Source organism: Ictidomys tridecemlineatus, chromosome 12, assembly GCF_052094955.1.
Source record: "Ictidomys tridecemlineatus isolate mIctTri1 chromosome 12, mIctTri1.hap1, whole genome shotgun sequence".
NCBI classification, from domain to species: domain Eukaryota; kingdom Metazoa; phylum Chordata; class Mammalia; order Rodentia; family Sciuridae; genus Ictidomys; species Ictidomys tridecemlineatus.
Genome location: NC_135488.1, coordinates 23,800,616 through 23,825,390, shown reverse-complemented (window position 1 = coordinate 23,825,390; position 24,775 = coordinate 23,800,616). Strand labels below are relative to the sequence as shown.

Here is a 24,775-nt window from a genome sequence, read left to right as displayed (position 1 = left end):
GACGCCGCCCTGGAACCTCGGCCCCGGGTTGCCTGTCCCCTGGAGCCCAGGGCGGTCCCCACAGCGCCCACCGCCCGACCCCGCTGTCCTGGTTCTCACCTAAGGGCTTTCCTCAGCGGAGCTGCTGGTCACAGCTGGTGGGTTTTGATTTGCAGGGTCCTGTTCAGGATGCGGTGGCCTCAGCAGTGTGGCCTGCGCCTTGGACCTCAGAGGAGAAGAGGTGGCCTGATCCATCCGCAGGCCCCCTGGAGAGGGGAGGGCCAATGGAGGAGCCCAGTGTGACCTGGGGGCAGGAGGCAGGTTAAAAGACAGACCTGCCCAGGTATTTCAGGTCTCACTGACTCTGTGTCCTTTTGTTTTCCTGTCGCACCTGTGGATTTTGTTTTAAGTCCTCGCTTTAAAAACCCTCTCCTGTTCCTTCTGTGTACCTGACCCATCATTTTAAACCATGTTCCAAGGTCACTTTTTGGTGTATGTGTGGTTCTGGGGATTGAACCCAGGTCCTTGAGCCTGTTAGGCAAGTGACCTACCTGAGCTACACCCTCAGAGACCCCTGTAAACTTTTTCCCCTCTGCCACGGGGTCAAGTTGCCAAGGCTGACCTCGAAGGTTCCTCTTCCTCAGCCTCCCTGGTGGCTGGCATGACAGGCATGCACCTGGGACTGTCACTCTAGCCTGTGATGGGAACTCATGTGCATCTGTCCAGGGCTAGGCATGGTTCTGCAGAGCTGTGCTCCAGGCTCCCTGCAGGGCTGTGGAGGCTTCTGCTGCCCAGCAGCCCTGGTGCCATGGCCAGGGCTCCTCCCACCCTGGGGCAGGCAGCTGCCCATTGCTGTAGGCTGACCTTATTTTCTTATGGCACCCTTACATACCCTGGAGTATGTTGGATTGTTTGTCCATTACGAGTCTAACAGGTCCTCTAGAACCTTCAAATAATTAGTAAAATTCCTAAAGAGTAAGTGAGCATGCAGAGAAATTGGGCTAATGGGAAGAATGATGTTGGATGATATTTTCATGACTTGAATATATTATCCAACATGAAGTTACATTTTATTACTTACAAAATAATAAAATAATGAAGCAATACCATGGGCTGAGCCAAAATAAATCCTCAGGATCTTAGGCATTCTGTAATAAATTTGCATCATTTGAAGTATAGAGTTGATCATCTCTGGGTAATGAAATGGAAGTAAAGGTATCAAAGCCAATGATCATCTGTTTCCAATTTTCTGTGATTTGCTTCAAGTGATAAAGTGGTGATATTTATTAATAATGGATCAAATAGGTTCATAATTGTTTTAGATAACAATTAGATGCCTTTACACTTTAGGCTATATGGGCACATTTGAGAACGGTTCCAGCCATTCTCTCATCCTTTGGGTCATTCCCCTCAGATGTCCTGTGAGACATTTTCTATGTGAGGCTTTAAGAGGAAGAAGAGAATATTCTGTAAAGAAAGCCTTGTGATCTGTGCATTATAAAATTAAATGGGTTCATTCAGAAATCAGAATTTCTATTGAAAGCTATTTGCATGAGCCAAATAAAACCTATTTCTAGGCGTCCTGGTGAAGACAAGGTTTTATCTTTATATGTCTCATTGTTTCTGCCTTGCGACCAGCTCGAGCTTCATGAAAGAAGGTTCAGTTCATAAGAAATTGCTAGTGAGTTTTAAATTAAAGACACAAGACTCTCATTACCTTTCACACAGCTCTGAGACGGCTTCTTCTAGCTCCCACTTCTAGCCACCTAATGTGGTGGCGAGGTTTACACAAGAGACTAGGGAGAGAGGGAGAGCATGCAGGGAGTAAGCTTTTATTGGGGAATAAAAAATTCAAGGGAAAATCCCATCCAGTGAACGTTAAGGGGGGCAGCATCCCAAGGTCAAGGGCAACGATTGGGTCTTCAGGTCAGTGGCCAGGCACGCCTCTGCATGGACAAGCCCTCGGACCTGGGAAAGGGTGGGGAATGGCTCTGACACAACTATGTTTGAGCGCCTCTCACCCAGCCAGGGAAGTAAGTCAAATCACGTGCGAGGATGGCCTCCCACAATTGTCTGGTTTTTTTTTTTTCTTGTTGTTGTTAAAATGAAATTCATAAGTTGGCAGACCATTTTTTCAGATGTGTAACTAGATGCCATTTAAATTACCCACCTTTAAATGGTAGACATTTTGTACATGAACACTGCCTGTCTGCACCTTTTTTAACAACCAGTCTGGGCTCAGGAGCCCAAATACCATTGTTAGCTGGAACATGTTCTTCAATTTGGCCTACTTGCCAGTATCCCCTGAGGTCATCTGTTCAATGAGCTTCCTTACTCCTGCTCCCTCACTGGCTTTCATAGAAACCACATACTGTCTATGAATCAGGGACACCAATCCCACAACATTGTGTTCTTTGAGCATCCAAAGTCCCACTTTTCACTTCACCATGCCTGACATAAGCAGTAATATTTATCAGCAAATGTGAGGTTTTCAAAGATCCAATTCTATGTGCTCCTTTCTCAAAGAGCATTAGGCAGGGCTATAGCATACATAAATATTAAGTAAAGGCCATAGTTTTAAAATGTCATCCATTGAATAGTTGACACATGTCTGAGATACTTTTTATTTTGGAGGAAGTATTTTTTAATAGGGAATTCCAACAGCTACGTAATAGTGAAATGAGAAATCTTGCATCCATTTTATTCTTTGTTTCTTATGATTTTTATCAGTAAGGATAAGATACTTTCTTGTTCCAATGCAGATGTTGCCCACTTCTGTAAATGGATGTGGGGTGTCACCTGCTACTTGCATGTCTGCATGTTGTGCTTGACACTAATATCGTACTTGGTAGGTGGCAGAAAGTCAATACTGAAGTTAAGGTCTTGTGTTGTAGCAGCAGAGCTGAAGATCCTTGGTGTGCCACCTTCTGCAACCCATGCTGCTCTGTTCGAGTCCTTTAATGACTTCCTGGTGATGAGCATCATGGTCTCCTGGTCTTTGAGAATGGCCAAGCATTGCTCTGTGAATGTGGAAGATGGGCGTGTGGAAGGCTCCATGGAGGATGGATCATTGAACATGTACTCTAATCCATATGCCTCTTTAATGACCTGTTTTTCTTCTTGGGTTTTAAGGGAGACAGTGCCCTCAGACACTTCTGTGCAGCTGGGAATGCAGGCTTCTGCTTCACCTTGAAGGAAGCATTAATGATTCATTTCCAGAAGACATCAGAAGAGAGAAGTGAGCCTCTGGTATCATGCAGGTTCCTTGCATTGCCCATGGGCTAGAAGGGAGAAGAGTTGCTTCATGAGATTTGATCCCCTTTTTCCTGAAGAGTTTCACACAGAGGTGAGTCCCCAGCATGTTTAGACACCATTTCAGACCCCTTTGTTGACGGAAATGAATCGCACCCCCTGATGATGTGGAAGAGCTAAAGATGTGTTTGCTATGAATTTTCTATTTCATTTCTCAGGGCCTGAGTCAAGCCAGCCATTGTGCTGTCAGCGCATGAGCTGCTGGTCAAATGTGAGGAAGTGGTCTTGCTTTATGAAAATACCACCCTGATTCAGTGAGCCAGAGGCAGCCTGCAGTCCCTGTTTTCCTATAAAGGCAGATTGCTGTGGATGGCCTCTGGCCTCGTCATGCAGCCCTGCTCAGAGTAGGGGATTGAGGGTCCAGGCAGATCCCTAGTTCCTTTTGACTTTTATTGCCATTGGGCCACCCCAGGGTCCTTGGACTCTACCTGGTCTTCTGGCCTGGCTCAGGGGATGTGAGGTTTGGAATCCCCCTCTGTGGCAGGATCCCAGGTCCCCCAGCCACTTGAGGGCAGCACATCCTTCCCTAATTGTGTTAGAGGGGGAGGATTCTCCCACCCATCCTCATCCATGCTCATCCCACATTTTGTCGCTTGACACCTGAGGACCTTTATTCATTGACTTAGTGGTTAGTGATGATGGTTACTAAGACTAAATGACTCTTTCAAGTCACATCACGTGCATGGTAGGGCTAGAGCATGGATCTTCCCAATTGATTTCATGGGACTCTCTCATGGAAACTGTGACTGCTTCCTAAACACACACTCTACATTTGCAGTGTCAAAATTCTTGGCACTGCCTCCTTGGCAAGTGTATCTTCTCTTCTATGTGGGAATTTCACAGATATTTTCCTTTGGTTTGTGGAGGTCATGCAGAAGGGATTTCATTTGAAATAGCCCCAACAAGAAATACCAGTTGTCTTTTTCACACATGGATGTGTGTAGTGAACACCTCTCTCTGTGTGCTTGCATGAGTTGCTCCTTTGAATTTGTTGAAGAATGGTTGGCTGGGGAACAAGGTAACGAGAGATGGATATCAATGGTTGTCAAGTATTCTGAAGTGAAGAATGTATTGAGGATGTCAAGGCTTTTCTAGCCAGTTCCTATGGCTCAGTCAGGGATCAGTCAGAGGATTCTGTCTGGTAGACTCTTTGGGACAGATGTCAAAGTGGCCTGGTCTTACCCTGTCCAGGACTAAATGCTGAGCTTGAGTGGGAGCTTCTTGTCATTTCAAGCATTTCCATGAGTCTGTCCTCTGTTCTCTTGTATCCATGTGGTTTCTAAGAGGAAAGCGGAACAAAAATTGAAAGTATGGTGATTGATTATTTATACCAATGTTATTTCAATCAACTTTGTATAATACGAAATTAACTTTCTCCTAGTAAGATTTCATATGTGAGGAAATAATGAAAATATTGGGGTTAGGGGATGAGAATATGCAAATCAAACATTTTTGAGCACCAAGACCCGTTTTTTGTTTTTGTTTTTGTGTTTTTAACTTAAATAATAAAGTGCCAGAGGACCATACCTGCCATTCAGCCTCAACAACCTCCAGGTCCAGCTTCCAGGCGGCCCATTTCACCAGGGTGTGTGGGACCACACTGTCCTGGGATGAGAGAGCAGTACCCATGGATGTTGTCATCTCACAGAGTAGATATTGCCAGAGACAGTAGGGAGCTAGTGGCACATGAGGAAGGGAAGAGCTCTCAGGATGGGAAGAGGGGGCCGCTTCGAGACTCACTGGGTATGGCACGAGGCTGCTGGGTGTGGTGTTGGCCTGGGCCCACTGAGTGGGGCAGATCCGTGGTCTGTGTCCCTGTACCCTCCTCTGTAGCCTGTGTTGGCAGCAGATCAGGGAATTGGGATCAGAAGTGCTCCCAGTAACACAGGCACCAGCCCCCAGAGTGTGTGCCTCGCCGTTTCCCCACCTGGCCTGACTTGGTGCTTGTCTTGCCTCAGGGCTGAGACCCTACAGTCTCTGATGAGGGTGTCTGTGGTCCAGATCCAACCTGCATGGCCAACAACTCAGACCTTCAGCTGGGTCCTAGGCTGCTGCAACCAAACTCTGTCAACTGGGTGGCCGACAACAGAGGATGTGTCTTCCGTTGAGCTCCAGAGGCTCATCACAGTAGGTGTTGGGCTGTCCCAGTTCCATAACCCCTCCCAAGTTTCAAGGGGACTGTCCCCCCAACTCTCCCAGCCCTTCCCACTCTCCTACTGCTGCCCACGATCTGTGGTTCCCATATGGGCATCCCCTCCTGACTCCATCCTCACTTAGGCTGTATCCCCAAGTCTCCCTGGTCTCTGGGTCCAGACTCTCCTCTTCCTACAAGAATATCAGAAATTGGATTTGGTCCCAGTTGATGCCGTGTTCCATCATGTGAGCTCTTAGCTTCATCACTGTGCAAAGACTCTTTTTCCACACAAGTTCGCACGACTTTTGGCTGGCTAAGAATTTTTCAGGGGACACTTTTCTAATGAGTACACTTTTCTTCCTTCAGATCTCCCCCCAGTGAGCATTCCTCGCACCCTTGTCCTAGTTCCTTTATGGCAGGTTCCCTCCTTATGGCTGAGAGGACCTAGTGACCCCTGGATTCACACATTCTCCTTAATCACCAACACACTGCAGAATTCTCTATGGGACTGCGGTGTTTTGCATTGGAACCCACCCCCTGACCTCTAAAAGTGGTCTAGACAATTGGGTTGGCTCCCTCCCTCCTGAACCTCTTTGATGTCCTTTAAAGTAAGTTATTCTTTTGGATTCCTTCCACAGTAGGCAAGTCCTTGGATCCCCTGCTAGAAAGTCTTCCAGCCTGAAGGTCAGATGTGTCCAGATGTTGAATTGAAGGATATCAGCTCCTAGAAGCCCTCATCCTGGCTGCAGTGTTTCCTCCCCTCAATGCAAAGCAAGAAAGTGCAGTTGGCCCTGCACCCATTCTTCTGCATCCATGATCCCCACCAGCTGGAAATCCAAACTATTAGGAAAGGAGTTGTGTCTCTCTGGACAGATACTTCTCTCCTCATTGTTTCCTGGATCTTACAGTGTTACAGAGAATCACACTGCCCTTTCATTGTATTAGGTGTCAGAAGTCATCTGGAGATAATGGAAGTGCTACAGGAAGAAGATATGCAGGGTTTAAATGCAAATACTCGGGCACTTTTGTAAGAGACTTGAGCCTGTGTGGACTGGTGTTTTGGGCTGACTTTGAACAAATCTCCCTTGGATTTCTTGTAACATTTCTGGTTTCTGGGCTTGGGAGTGTTCAGGACTTGTGTGTGAGTCAGCCTCATGGGGATGTGATGGGGGGCAGTCGGAGCTGTTGTGCAGAACCTCAGTGATGGCTTGTAAGGCCACCTGCAACACTGCAAGCAGCAGACGAGAAGGGAGCCCGCTCCCCATGTGTTCAGCTTAACTCTTGTCTTATCCAAAATCATGACTTGTGAAATGTTGCAGAAATGGACTCATGCCAAAAGTTGGGATGTTCTGGGGAGCATGGGCTGTCATTCTATTCTGTCTCTGCATTATAAAGTGTTAGTGGGTGGGAACTTGAAGACGTGCTTAGGCCATGGATTCTCCTTCCCTGGGAAAGGGCTTCTCAAATCAGCCCTTGTCCCTCTTTCACCTGCTTGCCCAGGAGGACACAACAAGAACGTTCTTACAAGTTGGCCCCCGGTCTTGGTCTTCCAGCCTCCCAAGTTTGAGAAATAAAATCTGTGCTATGAATTACCCAGTGCCAATACAACACAAACTATGCTAAGATAAGTCAATCAGCAGTCTCCCAAGTGTTTACATTGTGGTAATTGACACCAAACATCCGTTTTGTAATTAAACCATTTTGGAGTACACAGTTGAGTGGCATTAAGCATGTTCATGTTGGTGTATAGGCGTCACCACCATGCATCTCCAGAACTCATGTGGACATACTCTTGCCATCAATGCTGAATTCTAGTGCCCTTGAGGCCTAGGAAAAGAACATGGTATTTACTTTTTATGAACCTGATAATTGAGAATCTGAGATAAGTGAAATCCTACAAAATTTGCCTTTCTCTGGACACGATCATTTTCAAGAAATGCAGATCACCCTCACTCGTGGGCATACCAGGTCCACTGCTAACTCTGCGGGTGTTTCAATTGCACTCTCAGTGACAGTGGTGACTGTGTGCACATGACCTGTGTGTCCAGCTCAGATCTCAGGATCTAGGGTCTTTGGTTCCACGCAGCCTATAGGTTGCCTGCTCCTCCAGATCTCTGATGGACTATAAATAGAAGCAATGCCTGGATACTCCTGGGATCTCAGTAGGCTCAGCCTGTGTGCTGAGAATTGTTGTGACCTCCTAATTAATGGGCCCCCAGAATCCCAGAGAAAAGGTCAAATCCAGAGCCAGTTGAACTTCAGTGTCTCTGAGAGAACTTTTGGGGTGGGGGGCCTGGATACATTGATGTGATGACTCTGATGCAGAGTCACGTGCTTCGAATCCAGGTAGAGGTGCTCAGGAGCAGCCTGGGCTGGCACGTGCGTTCCCCACCTCCACACCTGTGGAACATCTTGGGGCTCTGAGAAGCACAGCAGCCTGACCACGTGAGGGCATCTGCTGTCTCTGCATATAGTGAGCTGGGTTTTCGTCACATCTCTCAACAATTCCACATAACACCAGCTCTGAACCCAGAGTCCTGGGCACTTAGTTGAGGCTCCATCAGCTCCCACCTCTCTACCTGACAGAGCCCTCCTGGCTCCCTCTGCACTCATTACATTGAAGATGAAAACCTGGAGGGTGGGACTTCCCGTCATCCAGAAGTTCCCAAACACATTCCATTATTCCTGGAACTCAAATGGTTGGGGGGGCCACAAGCACCCTGGCATACATGTGTGGGAACCATGGTAGTGTAATCAAGAAACAGGAAGGAGAGGGGTTGGACTGATCAGTACAGATGGCAGGGCATAGTACAGAGTGGAATGGAGAGTTCTCACCCGGGGTGATTGTTGTGATGTGCACAAATGCTCTGCTGGTGCTGGGGTGCCCGCATGGTTTCTGGGGTCTTGAAAGGCTACAGATGCCCACAGAGTGTTCTCAGATGCACAGTGGGAGGCCCGTTGCAATATATACATGTGGAAGAAGTAGGAGACCCCCTTAGTGTGGAGGTGCCATCTAGAAGGCAGCCTCACTTCTCTGAAAAACTTGATTGGAAAAAAAGGGTCCGTACCTGTGCCCAAAGGGCCATATATGCTCCTGGAAGTTGGTGGTGGAAATAGTTCTCCATCCATTAATCACTCCCTCACTCACTAATGTCCTTGTGTCCTTGAGAAAGGCTCTCCCTTTCCTGGTTTTCCTGAATAGAAATCCTCTTGCCTCTTGGGTGAATAGGGTTATGGGTTGTGCAGAGGGTGGTGGTTTACTGAGCATCTTAGAGACTGTCCTTTATGGAGTCTAATGATCCCAACTGGGGAATGAGGCCAGGGTCCTAACTGTGGTTAGTGTGAGGACACCATGGGTTCAGAGAGGGAAAGAAGGACAAGGGAAACTCAGATGTCCCTTCATGGCCCCTGGAGTTAGAGGACTTACCCCTTTGCACCTGGGATCAGGAGACCTCATTTTTTCGAGGACACGCACACTCGGACGTTAATCTTGAGTGTGGGTTCCTTTCTGGGGTCCAGGGCTGTTGTTAGCCACCAGGAATGACAGTGCTCTCCATGCTGATTGGAGCCATTTTTGCCAGGAAAGAGAGCCCATGGTCACGCCTTGTGCAAAGCATCCCATGCCAGGGGCTCCCATCCCTACATTCCTGTCCTGAAAGGAAGCCACTCAGAGGCAAGGTGGGTCCAACCACCTCCCATGTGTTCACTCATCACTGTGTTCCAGCATCACCCCAGTTAACAGTCCTGATGAAATTGGATGTGTCTCAGAATGTCACCCTCATGAGCTCTACCCTGCTACAGCTGCAGTTCTGCAGTGGGAGAAACTCAAAACCTCAAAACACATGCACATGAAAGAAAAGAGCAAGAGCCAGAGCCCAAACAGGCCAGGTGTGGCAAAGACAGCTGGAGTGCCTAGGTTGGGACTCAGAATTATGTCAGTGGGGTGGCATTGCTGCTGGCACCAGCATGATAACAGAGAGCCAGCCCTGCTCATTTTGGGGAGCAGTGTGTTGGCGAAGGCAGCAGAAATTGAGAGGCAGGATTGAGTTTGGCCCTAGGAGGAGGTTGGGTAAAAGGCCAGTGTGAGTTGGAGGGCTTGGGCAGATAGAGAGGTCAGGGTACACCCCAAAGCCTGGAGACTGCACTTGATGTCCAGTGTTGTGAAACACCACCTCCCCTCTTACTCAAAACTGAGAGCAAGGGGCATTGATGAGTTCAGTTTTTGTGCGGCTGCATCCAAGGTGGCTTGGCTAGGCACCTCTGTTTCCTTGACTCAGGAGGCTGGGAGTCCAGGCTCCACTGAGGCTCGGCTGGGAGGATCGGACTCTGAGTTTATGCCTGTGTTCCTGGTAGGATCCATGTTGGCTGAGCCTCAGTGTTTTTGTAATGAGAGGATGTGTGACCGTCATGTCTTTATCACAGGACACACTTGCTAAATGGATTTGTTTGCTCTGAGGAGGAAAGAGAGAGAGGGGAGTGGTGCTGGAGACAGGGATGCAGACAGGGGTCATGGACTTGGCATAACTCAGTCTTGGAGGTGATATCCCATCACCTGTACCCACTTCAATTCCCATGAATCCAGAGGCTGAGCCCCCTTGAGGTGAGGGGTGAACCGGTTCTGGGCAGCAGGATGATGTGGTAACTCGGAGTCTCTGTGAGACCCCAACACTAGACACACTTGGCCCTTTTGAAATCTTAGGAGAAGCCTTGGGAAGTTGTATGGCAGAGGGGAGCAGCCTCTGCATCTCAGTCCCCTCCAACTTGCCATGGTGTAGAGAGGGAACTGCAGCCACGATGGGACGGACATTGGCCACATTCCTGTGTGGGACACAGGCCTGATTGAGTTGGGGTGCATTCTTTGTCTCTGCCCTTCTTGTGATTGTCCCATCTCTACATTTGTGCTTTAGCCACCTGTGAGTCCCATCTCTGGTTTCAGAGAGAATAGAGGGTGTTATGGGTCAATAGACACAATAAACCCTAGAGATTAGATGCTACCCTACTTTCCAGAAAAGACTGGGCACAGCATGAGTTGCACATTAATGGGACCAGGGTCCAAAAGCTGCTGAGAGGGAAGGACTAGTTGTGAATGCATTTTTGAAGGCTCCAAGCTGGAACTCTAGTGGCACCAAGCAGGGCAGATTTTGGTGGGGATGTTTGGGTAGTTGTTGGCGAACACCTGCGCACCTGAGATGGGTAGGCATGGAGGAGAAATCAGCAGCCCATAGGGCTTTTGAAAGTGGTCTTATGTGAAAAGAGGCTCAGGTATGGACACAGGAAATGACATCATTGCCTTGACAATGGATCAAACAGAACATGGAACCCTGGTATCCAGGCACCCACTTCACTGACCAAGCCATCCGAGCTCATTTGGTTGGAGAAACTGGAGGGAGAAGGATGTTCTCCTGTGGTTGCAAACAATGCCGAGCCTCAGGCTCCCAGGAATCTCAGGGGGGCCAACTAGCCCTTTTGTGGATGCACTGGGTGAGGCTTCATCTTAGACGCCAGAGCCTCTGGAGATTGTCGCAGAGGAGCTCAAGAATAACAGTAAGTAGCACAGGGCAGGTGAGCCCAGCAGGCCCTCTAGTCTAATCCCTGATGAATGGCCCAGGACTCCTATTCTGACTCTGTATGTGTGTGTGTGTGTGTGTGTGTGTGTGTGTGTGTGTGTGTGTGTGTGTGTTTGTACTGATGGGAACTGTCCCATTGTGCTTTGACTCTAGTGTATTGGCACAAGTCATTTTTCTGTTTGTCACCATTTCCATTTTGAACCCACCATTCTTGGTTCCAACCCAGGGTGAAAATGATGAGAACACGGAGGAGCCCTTCAGGGTACAGAGCCTTGAACCTTACAGGCAGGACCAGCTTAGGAATGAGCTCCTGCCTGTCATTTGTGGGAGAAACCTACATTTCAGCAGCAACATGGGGTTAATCTCCTGGGATTTCATCCCCACCCAGCAGGTGCTGGATCTCTTGTTCCCAAGGTAAGCACCAGACCACCAAGCCCAAGTGTGTAGCCCCCTCATGCCTGGGTTCTGGGGCTGCCATGTACCTCTCAGGGACCCAAAGGTTTGTGATACCTAATGAGATAGAGGACCACACTCATAGTGGAATGTCAGCCCCGAATGGGACGAGTCCTGGAGGTGCCTGCCACAGCCTTGCAAGGGGAGTGAACATCCCCTCTCAGGCAGAGAAACCATTCTGACTCCAGCTGATCCACAGAGGTCCGTGGAGCAGTCCCCACACACTGGGCACCACAGCTCAATGGTGTGCACTGAGCTCATTCCCAGGTGGACTCAGCAAGGCCAGGTGGTCTTTCTGGTGTGATGTTGGCTTTGTGAAGAACGTAGATCTGTGCCAGAGGCGTCTCAAAACTCGGGCCTTGGAAAAGCACTTTTGGGTTAATAAAGACATGTTAGTTTCCATAGTGGGACAGAGCATCCTAGCTGGGACATAGCTGGACAGGGGCTTTGGACATGGCAGCTCCCACACCCAAAGATATGTGGGAATCAGCAGTTTGGGCTCATTCACTGATGAACATGGAGAAAGCACCCACTGTGTGAAGACACGTTTCCAGTCACGTGTTTCATAATTCAGTGAAAAATGGGGTGCAAATGACTGCCATTGTGTCCCTTTTCATGGGGGTCAGCCTCAAACCGCAGGTGCCATGAGTACATATCCTACATGTGACTGCATCCCTGACTCCATGGGGCATAACTGCACGTTGTCCTCTTCAGTGACTATGGTGGACCCTTGGACCAACTTCAACATGGAATGGGCTTGGGGTCAAGAGGGTGGGCTCCTGTTTCTAGAGTAGGGACCTGCAAGGTGATTTGACTTGGGAAGGCTGAGGAAAGACTGCTCTCCCCAATTCAGTTTTCTGCCTGCAGTGTAAGGTGTGGGGTTTCAACAGTAGGAGGGGTAAGGCAGGGTGTTGTAGGTAGTCATGGTCCTCTGGGGAAGCCCCTGGGATAATGGATCCCCTACTCTACACCTCCCTGTCCTCCCTCAGGGCCACAGAGATGTGGTCTGCACTCATGGGAAAAGAGAGGTCCACCGCTACTTAGGGGGACTCAGTGAGAGCTCACAGAGAATGAGGTAGCATTGCAGCCCTCGCCAGGGGAGGAGGTGTCTCTTGAGCCCTGAGAAGAGTGGGCAGGAGGACAGACACTCCTGGAAGGTGCATTCCAGGTTGGAGAGCAGGTAGCCAAGAGGAAGAAGAGTGTCGGGCCTGCCCAGAGGAGGGGAGAGCTGGTCATACCATGAATCTAACGCTCCTTCGTTGAAGGTTCTTTGCCTAGTGACCTGTCCTGTCCCTGCCTGTACAGCCACTGTGTCTTTCCTGAGGTGGACTGGTGTGTTCAGAACCAGGGACGGTTCAGGAGGGTAGGGTCAGAGGTTTGCTCTGGAGGCCATGGCGAAGGCAAGGCCAGGGTTTTGCTGACTCCACACCTGCCTCCCCACAGTGCCTCATCTTCCTTCCTGGGGACCTGGGTGAACTTCCACACCGAGGCTTCCCATCAGCCTCCAGGCTCTCTGAGTCTGCAGCAGCTGCTGCCATATGTGTGGCTCCTCCTGAGTGGCTTTAACCTGGAGCACCAAGCACACCACCTGCTGGCCCCTACTGAAGATGGCATATCAAGCCAGGCAGAGCCTGAGAGCCAGGCGGACTGTGGTGAGTACCTAAGGGTATATGAGGAAAGGTCCGACTGTTGTTCCACTGCAGGGAGTCTGTATGCCTGGTGTTGGGTTGGAAATTAGGATAAGCCTTTGTCCATTCAGGAAGTGACCCCAGTCTGCAAAGAGGTCCTGTGTGGGCTAAGGTTCTGAGTTCTTCCTGGCAGCAGGGGTATTGTCTGTCTGTGGGAAGGTCAGGGCAAGGCAGTCATGTTGGCATCTTTTCTCCTCTAGCTACAAGCTCAGTTCCTGTCACGGCTCCTCAGCCAACCCCAGAGCCAGAGCCTTCTCCCAGGGAAGGGGCAGAGCCGGAGTCCAGGACATCAGGGGTCTCCACTCAGTACTCCCCACGGCCCAAATATACCAATCCGATGAGAGGCAGGTGCGTCATTCGCATCTACCTGGAAAATGAAAGGACAACACAGTATAGGAGCATCCTGGTGAGTCTTCGAGCAGGGGAGTCTCCTGGGAGCCCACAGTGGGGAAGACCGAGTCCACAGCAAACACTTTAGACTAGGCCTGTCTTCTTGAACTGGAGCTTCTGGAAGGTCAGGAAGGAGAGCAGAAAGTGAGGAAGAGAGAGGCGGGAGAGCAGCAACATGCCAGGTCTGGGTGCGAGTGGGCCTGCGTGTTTGGGGGTGTGCAGGTCAGAAGTGCAGGAGTGAGTGCTGGGTTCAGAGGAGGTCAGAGAAATATCAAGGGTACAGGCCATCCTCTACTGACCTTGGTATTGAGGAGGAGTATATTGAACCGTGGTATTGAGGAGGAGTATATTGAAGCAGAGGAGTTGGCAGTCATTTTCTTGTGTGTGGGAGGGGATATGTTGCTGGTTGAAGGGAAGGGAGCCATTGTAGAATGATTAGGGTGGGTAGGTGTGGGTCACAGACAACTGGGGGCCTTGGAGGGGCCCATTAGTGTCCTAGTTTGCATGTATGTGAATAGAGATTTAGCGGGTCTCTCTGCAGGATCTTCCTGGGTGTGGAGTATCCATCATGAGACTCTGGTGACCACCTCCAGGGGAGCCATGTTGAACCACTGCACCTGCTGGGTCCAAAACTCCTGACACCCCAGCAAGCACTGAAACTCTCGAGCCCAGCAGCTTCCATGCCTATCATTAAAGAGTCCGTGTGTGTGTTGTGCCTGGGTGTCAAGACCAAAGCACCTAGGTTTTGTGCCTTGTCCACACAAAAATGCAGCTGCATCCCAGACCAGAGCAGGGATATGGAAGTCCACTGGACCATTCCTCCCATCTGTGGGGACTAGAGTGTGCCTTTTGGTCCTTATTCCCTTGTCCCTGTAGGGCATAGCAGGTTGAAGCAAACTCTTGTACCAAGATTGGACTAGAGGCTCATAGGAAGACCCCACATGTTCACATGAAGGCCTCAGGTAGCAGGGTATCAAGATGGTGCCCTTGTGTTGAGAGCTCTCTTGTCTCTGATTGTCCTCGAGCACTGTCCTCTGGGTAGCTACTCCCAAATTCCCTCTCTGATGAGCTTTCTTCAACCCTGCTCAGGTGACCTCCCAGGACAGGACTCCAGTCGTAATCCGCAAGGCCTTAGATGTACACTTGCTCCAGCAGAAGGATCCAAAAAACTATGAGCTGCTGCATATTGTCGAGAACCATCAGAGTAAGTGGAACCATCAGAGGGTAGGGAGCAGTGAGTCACAGTGGGCTCACGATAACTGGGAGACAAAACACAGTGTGCGTTGGCCCAATGCCCAGGAAGAGTATGGTGGGACTTGTGCACAAAACAAAGTGTAATGATGGGGCATAAATCTGCAGGTTCTTCATGTTCCCCAGGGGCTGTGGACCTGCCTATCGTGTTCTTTCCTTGGCCTGAGGAGGCATTGCAAAGCTATTATCCACAAAGGGCCAAGAAGAGAGGCTTCTTTGTCTTGTGTCAAAGAAGACAGACAACCACAGGGTGCCTACTTTGGCAGCCTTTCCTGACCTAGATGAGTACATGAGAAAAGCAGTTCAATGAAGAATCATTTCTGGCTTCCAATCTTTTTATTCATTGCAAACTGAGTCCAATTAGGACCAGAGGCCATTTCTAGAGAGAAGTGTGTAGTAGAATAGAACCCTTCACAGCTTGTAGACTGTTCTTGGAGAGAGAGAGGGAGGGAGGGAGGGAGGGAGAGAGAGAGAGAGCGAGAGAGAGAGAGAGAGAGAGAGAGAGAGAGAGAGAGAGAGAAGAAGAAGAAGGAGAAGGAGGAGGAGGAGGAGGAGGAGGAGGAGGAGAAGAAGGAGAAGGAGGAGTAGAAAAATGAAAATAAGTTGAAGGAGAAGACCATGAATAAGAAGTTCAAGATGACTATAAGAAGAAGCATGAGGAGAAGATGAAGAAGAACAAGAACAAGAAGGAGAAACACAAGGTGAACAAGAAGTATAACAATACATTGATTAAAAATGTGAATGAGAATTATACTCATGAGCAGGAAATGCAGTAGTGGGGAATTCAAGAGAAATATATTGCTCTGGATGGCACAGCCCTGCTGTGGACATCCTCCACCCACGCTCAACACACCTCCAAACCATACCCCTCCAATTAGTGTAGCCCTGTATGAGTGTATGAATCCACTGGCAAGGTGGAGGCACCCACCATCAAATGCTTTTCCCCAAACCCACCTGTGATCATTGCTGCAGTGGGGAGAAAACCTTCAACACATGAGTCTTTGGTGACCAATCCAGATACAAAGTCTAGCTGTTTCTCTTTGTTGGGTCCAACGTGAACTAAGAGAGTCTGGGGTACAAGGGGCTATTTCCTTGAAAGGTGTTCCTGTACTGGACCTCCTGTGCATAGAGGGTCCTCAGGGAGGAATCAGTGGGGAGTCTTTGGTGGAACAGTAGCTGGATTCGGGAGCTCTCAGGTCTGTATGTGAGACCTGAGCTGGCAGAGGCTCTCAGTTGTGGGGGATGTTGGGTAGTGTATTTTTTGAGTGTCACCTACCACGCCTCTGCCCCTGCCTCTCCAGAGCTGAGGGTCCCTGCTGATGCGAAAGTATATTACGGCCTGATTGGAGGAGTGCATTATAACTTTCTTCTTCGGGAAACAGATGCCAGCAAGTCGTTGAAGGTCAAGCCAAAGGAGGTAAACAGTCACCTTCTTCACTCTTTACTCCTGGTGCCACTCCACATCCTCCAAGGGGACAAGAACCTCAGGTTCTGGATGGATGTTGTAGAATGCCCACAGAGCCAACTGCCAGGCTGGGTGGGGTGCAGGTGCTGGGCTTTGCTGATGTTGTCATCCCCCACAGTTCTTGGAGCCTTCTGTGGCAGTGGCATCCAGGACCCCAGCAGCTGTGAGCAGCAGCTCTGCAGTGGCTGCAGGATCATTGCCCCAGGCCACCCAAAGCAATGAGTGCTGCATGAGAAAAGTCACCAGTAGCAGCTCCTCACTGCTTCACTCCAGCGAGCAGGTGGAAGACAACCGCTTTATTTATATCCTCCTAGAGGGACAGAGCGAGAGAGAGGCAAAGCGCATCCTGGTAAGCCCGACAGTAGGGCTGCCTCCTGGGTGTCCACACAGTGGAAGGCAGGAGACACAGCCAACCCCGGGGCTGTGGTGGGAAATAAAGAAGAGAGAGGTCCATCTTAAGGGCTTGACCTGAGGAGGGAGAGCATCAGCATGCCCAGCTCCAGTGGTGAGTGGGTGTTGTAGTGTGGGTTTTGCAGGCCAGAAGTGCAGACGGAAGTTCTGTGGACAGATGAAGTCAGAGATATGTCCAGGGTGCAGGCTGCAGTGCCTAGAACTTGGTATTCTCAATGAGTGAGGTTGGAGCAGAGGAGGTGGCAGTGACTTGTCACATGTGTAGGAGGGGATGTGTTCCTTGTAGCAGGGAAGAGAACCTCCTTAGCATGACTAGGTGTGGGAATTTGGGGTCGGGATCACCTGGGGGGTCATGCCAAAGCTTCGGAATGTTAGCCTTTGCATGTATGTAAATGCGGAGCTAAAGGGGTTCTTGGCAGAATTTCTATGGATGTGCAGTAGACACGCTAATGCTGCAGGTGTCCAGCTTCAGAGAAGACACGTTCAGTGACTGCCAGTGCTGAGTCAAGTACATCATTACAACCAGACCCCCACCGAGCTTCCAGAGGCCAGGGCCTCTCAAGGCTATCATGAAGCACTCAAGTACACACTCTTGTATCTGAGTCTGTTTTGTGTAGTGGCAGTCAGGACCAAAATTTTCAGTGCGTCTGCCTCTTCCACGCACAAAGGCAGCCTGCACCCCAGAGCACACTTGGTGCACAGATCCCTGGCCCATTGCTCTCGTCTCAGTGAGATGAGAGTATGTCTGTGCATAGGCAGTTTGGTCCTTTGACCTGAGTGGAATGTGGCTCCCCAGGGGGAGGGGAGATGGCAGGTACAGGCAGATATTTGTACCAAGATTGTTCTAGTAGCACGTTGCAAGAACCCAGGGGTTATATGGAGGCTACACTCAGGTAGCAGGATAACAAGATTGTGCCCTTGTATATGTAGCTGAGATTTCTCCTGAATGTTTGACCACAGTCTTCTGGGTAGCTCCTCTAAAAGCCATTCTCTGATGACATTTATTCCACCCTGATCCAGGTGACCAGTGTGGATACAGTGAAGAGCCTCATCCGCAGGGCCTTGGACCAAAATTTGTTGCAGCATGAGGATGTGGACAACTTTGAGCTGCTGAGAATGATTCCTCTGCATGAGAGTAAGTAGGACAATCAGACAGTGGGGAGACATGATCCACAGTGGGCTCAGGATAACTCATAGCCAAGAGAAAGTGGGCCTTGGCCACAAAATACCAAAGTGTGGTGGGCCTGGTGCAGGAGACCAAGTGCAGTGATGGGCGTGTCCAATGTGGAGGTGCTCAATGAGGCCCAAGGGGGCTGCTGAACCTCCCTAAATGTGTTCTCCCCTGGACCTGGTCTGGCAATGTGAAGCTAATATCCATGAGGGCAAGGCAGAGAGAGGCTCAATCCATCATCAGTTTGGTTTATGGCTCACTGATAAGGATGCCTTCAAATGAAGAGGAGGAGAACATGGGTCCTGATTGGATCAGCATTGCTATGGACAGAAGCAGCACAGGTCCCAATCCATGGCCAGGATATGAGAAGTCCTGCCTACTCACAGGAATGTCAGGATTGCAGCAACTGGGAACAGGACTCAGTGAAGAGGAAGTCAAGGCTAGGGGACAGCCTGTTTGGGTTCTTTTGGGAACAATTCCAAGTCCTCTGTGCCTGGGTGCCCATCTCCTGAAGATATCAGAATGGCCAGGTTATTATTCCTTCCAGCAACAAAGAAGGGCATCTGAAGAACAGAGGCCACAATGCTGAGCTGTCCACAATGCCAGTGCTCTTTCCTTTCTTGTGAGCCAGACACTCCTAGCCTCCACCATCCCAGCCTGTCCACAATAGAACCCACCATCTGTAGGGCACGTAAGTGAGTTTTCCAATTTTCCCACACCACCTCATTTGGGTTGGCTCTGTCTCACACATGAGGAAGACTGAGGTGCAAGGAGCTGGGCAAGGGGCAGTGTCTGCGAATCTCAGGGACTTGGGAGGCAGTGCAGGAGGATGGGGATTTCCAAACAACCTCAGAAACTTAGGGAGACCCTGTACCCAAGTAAAAAGGCCTGGGAATGGTCTCAGTGCTTAATTGCCTCTGGTTTTATCCCTAGTACAAAAATAAGCCAGTCAATAAGGAATTACCAAACTGAGAATCTACGAAGATGATTTCAGAAACAGACTTTCAACCCAAGCATCAGTTGAGAGCAGGCTCCAGACCAGGGGAGGTTTGTGTGTAACAGACGTCAAAAGGGAGGACTACGGGGGGCCTGGAACCCACTAGGTGTGATGGCATCTATGCCTTATGGCAGGAGGGTGGCAGTGATGCTGGCCCTCTCCTAGATTTTGGAAACCTTGTTTTCATTGGGGAAACTTTATGGAGGTGGAATCTATTTTAGCAATCCTGGTCCAGATGAGGTGCGGACTTCCACAGGTAGAAGCCTATCCAGAATACGGTGTCTGTTAGGAAGTCTTTCTTGACTGTGACAATGACAAAGAAAGGAAGTCACTTGTCTTTGGTCTTGGTTTCACTCCTGGCCATTGATTGAGAACTGATTCATCTTGGACTACTGAACAGAGGCTGCATCTGGGCAGAAGAGTGTGATAGATTTGAACTCCTCAGGACGCCCCACCATTGCCAGAGATATAAGGAGAAGGAGGAGGAGAAAGAGGACACAACTGAGTGGGGAGAGGATCACACGATGAAGAGCAGGAGGAAGAAGAAGAAAAAGAAGGAAGTGAACAGAAGGAAGGGTGGAGGGAGATACACAAGAAGAAGAACAAGAAGGAACCATGTAAGAACAAGAAAAAGACCCAGAAAGAACTACAAGAAGATGCAGGACAGAAAGAAGAGCCAGAAGTAGAACAAAAACCAGAATAAAAGTACCAAGCAGACAGCTCCTGATGAGAAACAAGGGGAAGGAGAGCGAACCTAGAAAACAATAGAGTTCTCCAGGGCACCACCCTGCTGAAGTCCTCCCATGTCCATGCCCAACACACCTCTGATGGATACTACCTCCCCTTCACGTAGTCATCCATGAGTGGATTCATCCAGGGCAAGGGGATGAATTCGCCCACCATCCAACGCTTCCCTGAATGCCCATGTGTGAGCATGGCTGCCCTGGGGAGAAAGGCCTAAGCACAGGAGCCTTTGCCAATCCTGATGCAGAGCCTAGCAGTGTCCCTTTGGCAGATCCAACCTGCACTGAGAAGTTCTGGGCCCAAGGTGCTGTTTCCATTGCCTGGTGCTCTTTTGGTTTAGAATCCTGTACATCATCTTCTCCAGGGAAGAATCACTGAGGGAGTCTTTGGTGGCACTGTAGCTGGATAGGAGGGCTCTCAATTCTGGTGCAGGCTCGCCCTGGCGGAGACTCTCAGGGGTTGTGTGTGTTTTGTGGTAAAATCCTTGAGTGCCATCTAACAATTCTCTCCACTTTGCTCTGCAGAAATCAAGGCCCCTGACCACTCACCCATGTATCAGTCTAGGACCCCGCGGATAAAATATTTCATCGTGAGGAAACGCCGCGAGGTCAAGAGAAAGGAGGTAAACACCTACCTTATTCAAGCTGTACTTGTGTTGCCATTCCACTCCCACCTGGGGAAATAAGAAGCCTGAGCACCTGGACATATGTGCTAGAAGCCCATAGAGCCAACTGACAGGCTGGGGTGGCTTTCTGTTTCTGGGTTTGCTGATGTTCCATCCCCCACAGTTCTCAGAATCAACCTGCAAGTCCTCCAGGCCGCATTCCCACAAGCAGGTGGGAGACACCTGCTTAATTCGTGTACACTTAGAAATACAAAGTCCAAAGTCGGCCAAGAAGGTCCTGGTAAGCCTGGGAGCAGGGGTGTCCCCTGGTGCTTACACCTGGGTGGGGAGCAGACACTGGTCCAATACCATGGACTACTCATGCCCTCTTGAATTTGGAGCTTCTGGATGATCAGGAGGATAGATGGGAATCAAGAAGGGAGAGGTCAGTGTGAAGGGCTGGAGCTGAGATGAGGGAGAGCAGAAGCTTGTCCACCACCATGTCTGAGGGAGTCTGTGTGTCAGGTGGCAGCATGCAGTCCAGAAGGGCAGAGGCAGGTATAGGTGACAGATGAGAACAGGCCAGGACCTAGATTGCAGGTTCCACTCTATGGGATGCTGACGTCTATGGAGGAGGACAGCAGTGTGAGGTTCTGCATGTTCCTTGAACAAGGAGCTGAGAGGGTCTCTCTGCAGAGTCAGTATGGATGTGGAACAAGCACACTAAATGTCCAGGTAACCCAATGACCACCCTTGCTGGATGAGGTGCCCTCCTACACCCCAGCCAGCACTGAGCCTCTGGAGGCCAGGAGCTCTCGTGGCTATGTTTCAGCACTCCTGTGTGTGGTCATGTTCCTGGGTCTGATTTGGGCCCTGGCAATCCAGACCAAAGCCTGTAGGTTTTGTGCCTAGGCCATTCCCAATGCCGCCTGCATCCTCAGGCTGACCTGGGATCTTGGAGGCTATTGTCCAATTCCTCTCAACTTGTGGGATGAGATTGCATCTGTATGCAGGTAGTGGGGTCCTTTCACTTGGAGAGAAGTGCAGCTGCACAAAGAGCAATGGCAGGTCCAGGAAGTTATGTACAAGGATTGGGCTAGTAGCCTATGGGAAGAGCCCACGCGATGAGCAGGAGGTCAGCCTCAGGTAGTAGGGTCATGGATGTTGCCCTTGTATTTAGAGTGGAGGTGCCTCCAGAATGCCCCTGCCCACTGCCCTTGAGTAGTCACTTCAAGGCCCATTTCCTGAAGGCCTGTCTTCCATGCTGCTCCAGGTGACCTGCCACGATCGGGCTCCTGTCGTCATCCGCAGGGCCCTCGACCTACACTTGCGTACTCAGGAGAAGCCGGAGGATTATGAGCTGGGCCAAATCATGTCTCACCGTCAGAGTAAGTGGGACAATCAGATGGCAGAGAGCAAGGGTCAGGATGTGGACTCACGTCAACTCTTAGCACCAAAGTGTAGTCTCTGACCCCCAAGAACACTCCAATAGGTGTGTTGGGTTCGTGCACAAAGCCAACTGCACTTCTGCTGGTGGAAGGTCTCGAGGTCCAATGGTATACCCCAGTGGATATTGTGGCTCCCCACCAGGTGCCTCCCCTGTACATGAACAGGCATCCAAAGCTGACATCTTTGAGGAGTGAGGAGGAAAGCCTCTTTCCAGGAGCAGTATGCTTTCATGGTCTGGGATAGGAGTGGTTTCAGAGGAACATGGAATGCATGGGCTAAAGAGGGAACTGGCATTTTGTGGACTGAAGCAGTAGGATTGAAAGCCTTCTGTGTGACCAGAAAACCTCTGCCTTGGCAGAGCATTGCCAGGATTCTAGCAAGCAGTAACAGGATGAAATTGGGAAGAAAACACAGCCTGGGAGACAGCTTGAATCATCTGTCTTTGCATAAATTCCATGGTCTTCTGTACCTGAGTTCACTTGCCAAGGAGTGATCACAATAGCCAGGTTATGATCCCTAACTAGAGTCAGATGAGGGCTTCCTGAGCACGTAGCCACAAAGCTCATCTGATAATAATGCCAGCACTTTTTCGTTGGTTGGTTGGTTGGTTTTTGTGAGCCAAACACCACAGCAGCCATTATCCCAGCCTATGTATGCTGAAGACCACCATCCCTATGAGTTCTAGAATCACTTGTCTCCTATCTTAACCTACTGTTAGGTTAGTAGAATCAATGGAAGAGGAAGTCTGTCTGGGGCCTTGGTAGCCTTAGAAATTCATAGCAGAGATCTTCACATCCAACCCACAAGGGATGGAGAACAGGCTCTAGGTTAGAGGAGGGTGACAGGAAACACGTGTTCAGAGGAAGGAGAAGCGGGCTGTTGTATTCTCCCACTTGGGGTCATGGCACCACTGGACCATACACCATGTTGGAGGGAAGCATTCCCTTTGCTGGCCTTTGGAACCATTGTTCTCAGTAGGGCAGCATTTGGAATGTGGCCTCCATTCTCAGAAGCCTGGTTCACATGGAGGTGGGCTCCACCAATGCAGAAGCATGGCTCTAATGTGGTATTTGTGCTGGTCAGCCTGTCCTCACTGTGGCCATACTTGAGGAATCCTAGGCCTTTTCTCTGGCTTTCACAACTTTCTCTTTGGTTGTGTACTGAGGCTGTCTATAAAGCTCTAGTGTGTGGCAGTGGAGAGCTTCTCAGCCCTTGCCAAACAGGCATAGACTGGGAGAGAGAGAACAAGGCTGGGAGAGAGGGAGAGAGAGAAAGATGGAGAAGGAGGGCCTCTACTTGGAGAATGAGGATTCAGTGGAGCCTACAGGAACAAGGTATTATTGCCCAGGGCGCACCCCTGTTTAGGTCTTCCTCCAACCACGCTCAACCTTTCTTCCAGTCCCTCCCACCTCCCAGTAGTGTATTCATCTTGAATGAGAATTTTATGTTGACACCAGAGCACTCACCATCCAATGCTTCCCTCCAAACCCACTCATGAAGATGGCTCATGTGTGGACTGAATCTTCGGCACAGGAGCCTTTTGTGGGAGATTTCAGATGCAAACCCTAGTGGTGTACTTTGGCAGATGTAAGAGGACCTGGGATGTTCTGGAGTCCAAAGCTTTTGGTAGGAACCGACATTAGGTCTGTGGAAGTGCTCTGCCTAGTTCTTCCTCAGGGAGGACTGTGGAGGCTGTCTTGTTGGTATTGGTGCTGAATTGGAGAGCTCTCAGGTGTGTGGCTCTGGCCTTTTCTGGCACAGGCTCTCAGATGTTGGGGTGTCCCAGAGAGCACCTCCTGAGCCACCTTATTTTGTATACCCCTCTCTTTCCAGAGCTGAGGATTCCAGCGCAGGCCAACGTATTTTACGCAAAGAACCCTCACAGAAAACCCATCTTCGTGCTGAGGAAAAGGAGCCTCCCCCAAAATAATGATGAGTGGATCCAGCCTCAACCTCCCTCTCGTCCTACAAAGAAGGCTCCAGCCCTCCTGAGGATGCTTGCAAAACTATTCTGCTGCTGTGTGCCTGGGCAGGGCTGAGGCAGCCCAGGAATATTTACATTGATAATTATTTTCTTCAAAGTTTGTATCTATAGTTTGCCATTGTCCTTGACCTTGTTTAGTAACACAGTTGTTACTCTATCCTGTATTTGTTGTTTCCATTAATATATTATTATTTTAAAATATATATGTTTTTGTTTCCTGATCTACTGTGATGATTTGAGTATACTAAATGTAGCAGTGATTCCTAAAGGACACATCCAAACCAACAGGAAGGAATGTTTCCTTGTATTAGCAAGAAGTTTGGTTTTTAGGAGTTTGGCAGATGGCATTATCTGAGTCAGTTTTCCAATGGGGGCAATGAAGTATCGGCTATCTTGGTACAAATACAAACAAAGACACACTAGAGCGCACACACACACACACACACACACACACACACACACACACACACACTAGAGCACACACACTGACTGAGCGATAGATACACAGATGGAGTTGGTCTCTTCTGAAATACTTTGGAGATGTGGTTCTGATTTCTCCCATTTTGGAGTATTTTCCATTGATAAGGTGTCTTGCAAATGAATCCCATGTCTGAAGAAGACATGCATGTGTACTTCACATGCCACTTTCTACATAACCAGAAGGTCATGTCATGTAATATTTTTCATGCAGCTGTGTTTTCACTGTGTACCATCCCATGAGGTCAGCTGTGGAATTTTCCACTGGTAGCATCACAAAGGAGATCCACTCTTTGGATTTGGGGATATTTCTGATTTTCTTGATTCAGATTGGAAATATATATATATACATATATATATATATATATATATATATATATATATATATATATATATATATGGTTTTTGATGAAAATTCTGCATTTGATGATAATGAATGCCATGCATCTAGGAATCTGTAGACTGCAGACAATGAATGGATGCCTACTGTTGTCTGGACTGGTCTGCAAAGTCCTGTAGCATCTGAGCATGTGTGAGGGCTGTACAGATCTTGCCAAAAGTCCAGGTCTGATGATCCTGCACAAAGCTGAGCTAGTGGTCTCCAAAACAGCATAAGGGCCAAGGAGAAACACAGTTCCACACAGAAGTTGGGAAGCTACCTTATGAAGGTAATCATATGTATGGGATCCTCTTGCTAGG

At 49.4% G+C, this 24,775-nt stretch overlaps 1 protein-coding gene and 1 pseudogene across 2 annotated transcripts in view; both read left to right on the top strand.

Annotated features, from left to right (window-relative positions):
- Nucleotides 1-7,138, top strand: part of LOC144369112 (mitotic checkpoint serine/threonine-protein kinase BUB1-like) — a 79,563-nt pseudogene extending 72,425 nt beyond the window's left edge. The window contains exons 29-31 of the transcript XR_013428563.1: nt 3,112-3,325; nt 5,250-5,418; nt 6,064-7,138. The product of XR_013428563.1 is annotated as a mitotic checkpoint serine/threonine-protein kinase BUB1-like (transcript). The remainder of the gene's footprint in view (nt 1-3,111; nt 3,326-5,249; nt 5,419-6,063) is intronic.
- Nucleotides 7,139-12,700: 5,562 nt separating this feature from the next.
- On the top strand, nt 12,701-23,820 carry LOC144369113 (uncharacterized). Its single transcript, XM_078028178.1, has 10 exons — nt 12,701-13,097; nt 13,334-13,539; nt 14,613-14,727; nt 16,076-16,191; nt 16,358-16,588; nt 17,671-17,785; nt 20,087-20,184; nt 20,351-20,467; nt 21,440-21,554; nt 23,449-23,820. Exons 2-10 carry the CDS (start codon nt 13,471-13,473, stop codon nt 23,652-23,654), a joined length of 1,182 nt encoding a protein of 393 aa, XP_077884304.1. The 5' UTR covers nt 12,701-13,097; nt 13,334-13,470; the 3' UTR covers nt 23,655-23,820.
- Nucleotides 23,821-24,775: the final 955 nt, after the last annotated feature.

Bases quoted from the DNA above. Each gene is read 5' to 3' on its own strand.
- LOC144369113 (XM_078028178.1), top strand. From the start codon at position 13,471: ATGAGAGGCAGGTGCGTCATTCGCATCTACCTGGAAAATGAAAGGACA. The intron at 14,728-16,075 runs GTAAGTGGAACC...CTGCCTCTCCAG, and splicing joins TATTGTCGAGAACCATCAGA to AGCTGAGGGTCCCTGCTGAT. The intron at 21,555-23,448 runs GTAAGTGGGACA...CTCTCTTTCCAG, and splicing joins AATCATGTCTCACCGTCAGA to AGCTGAGGATTCCAGCGCAG.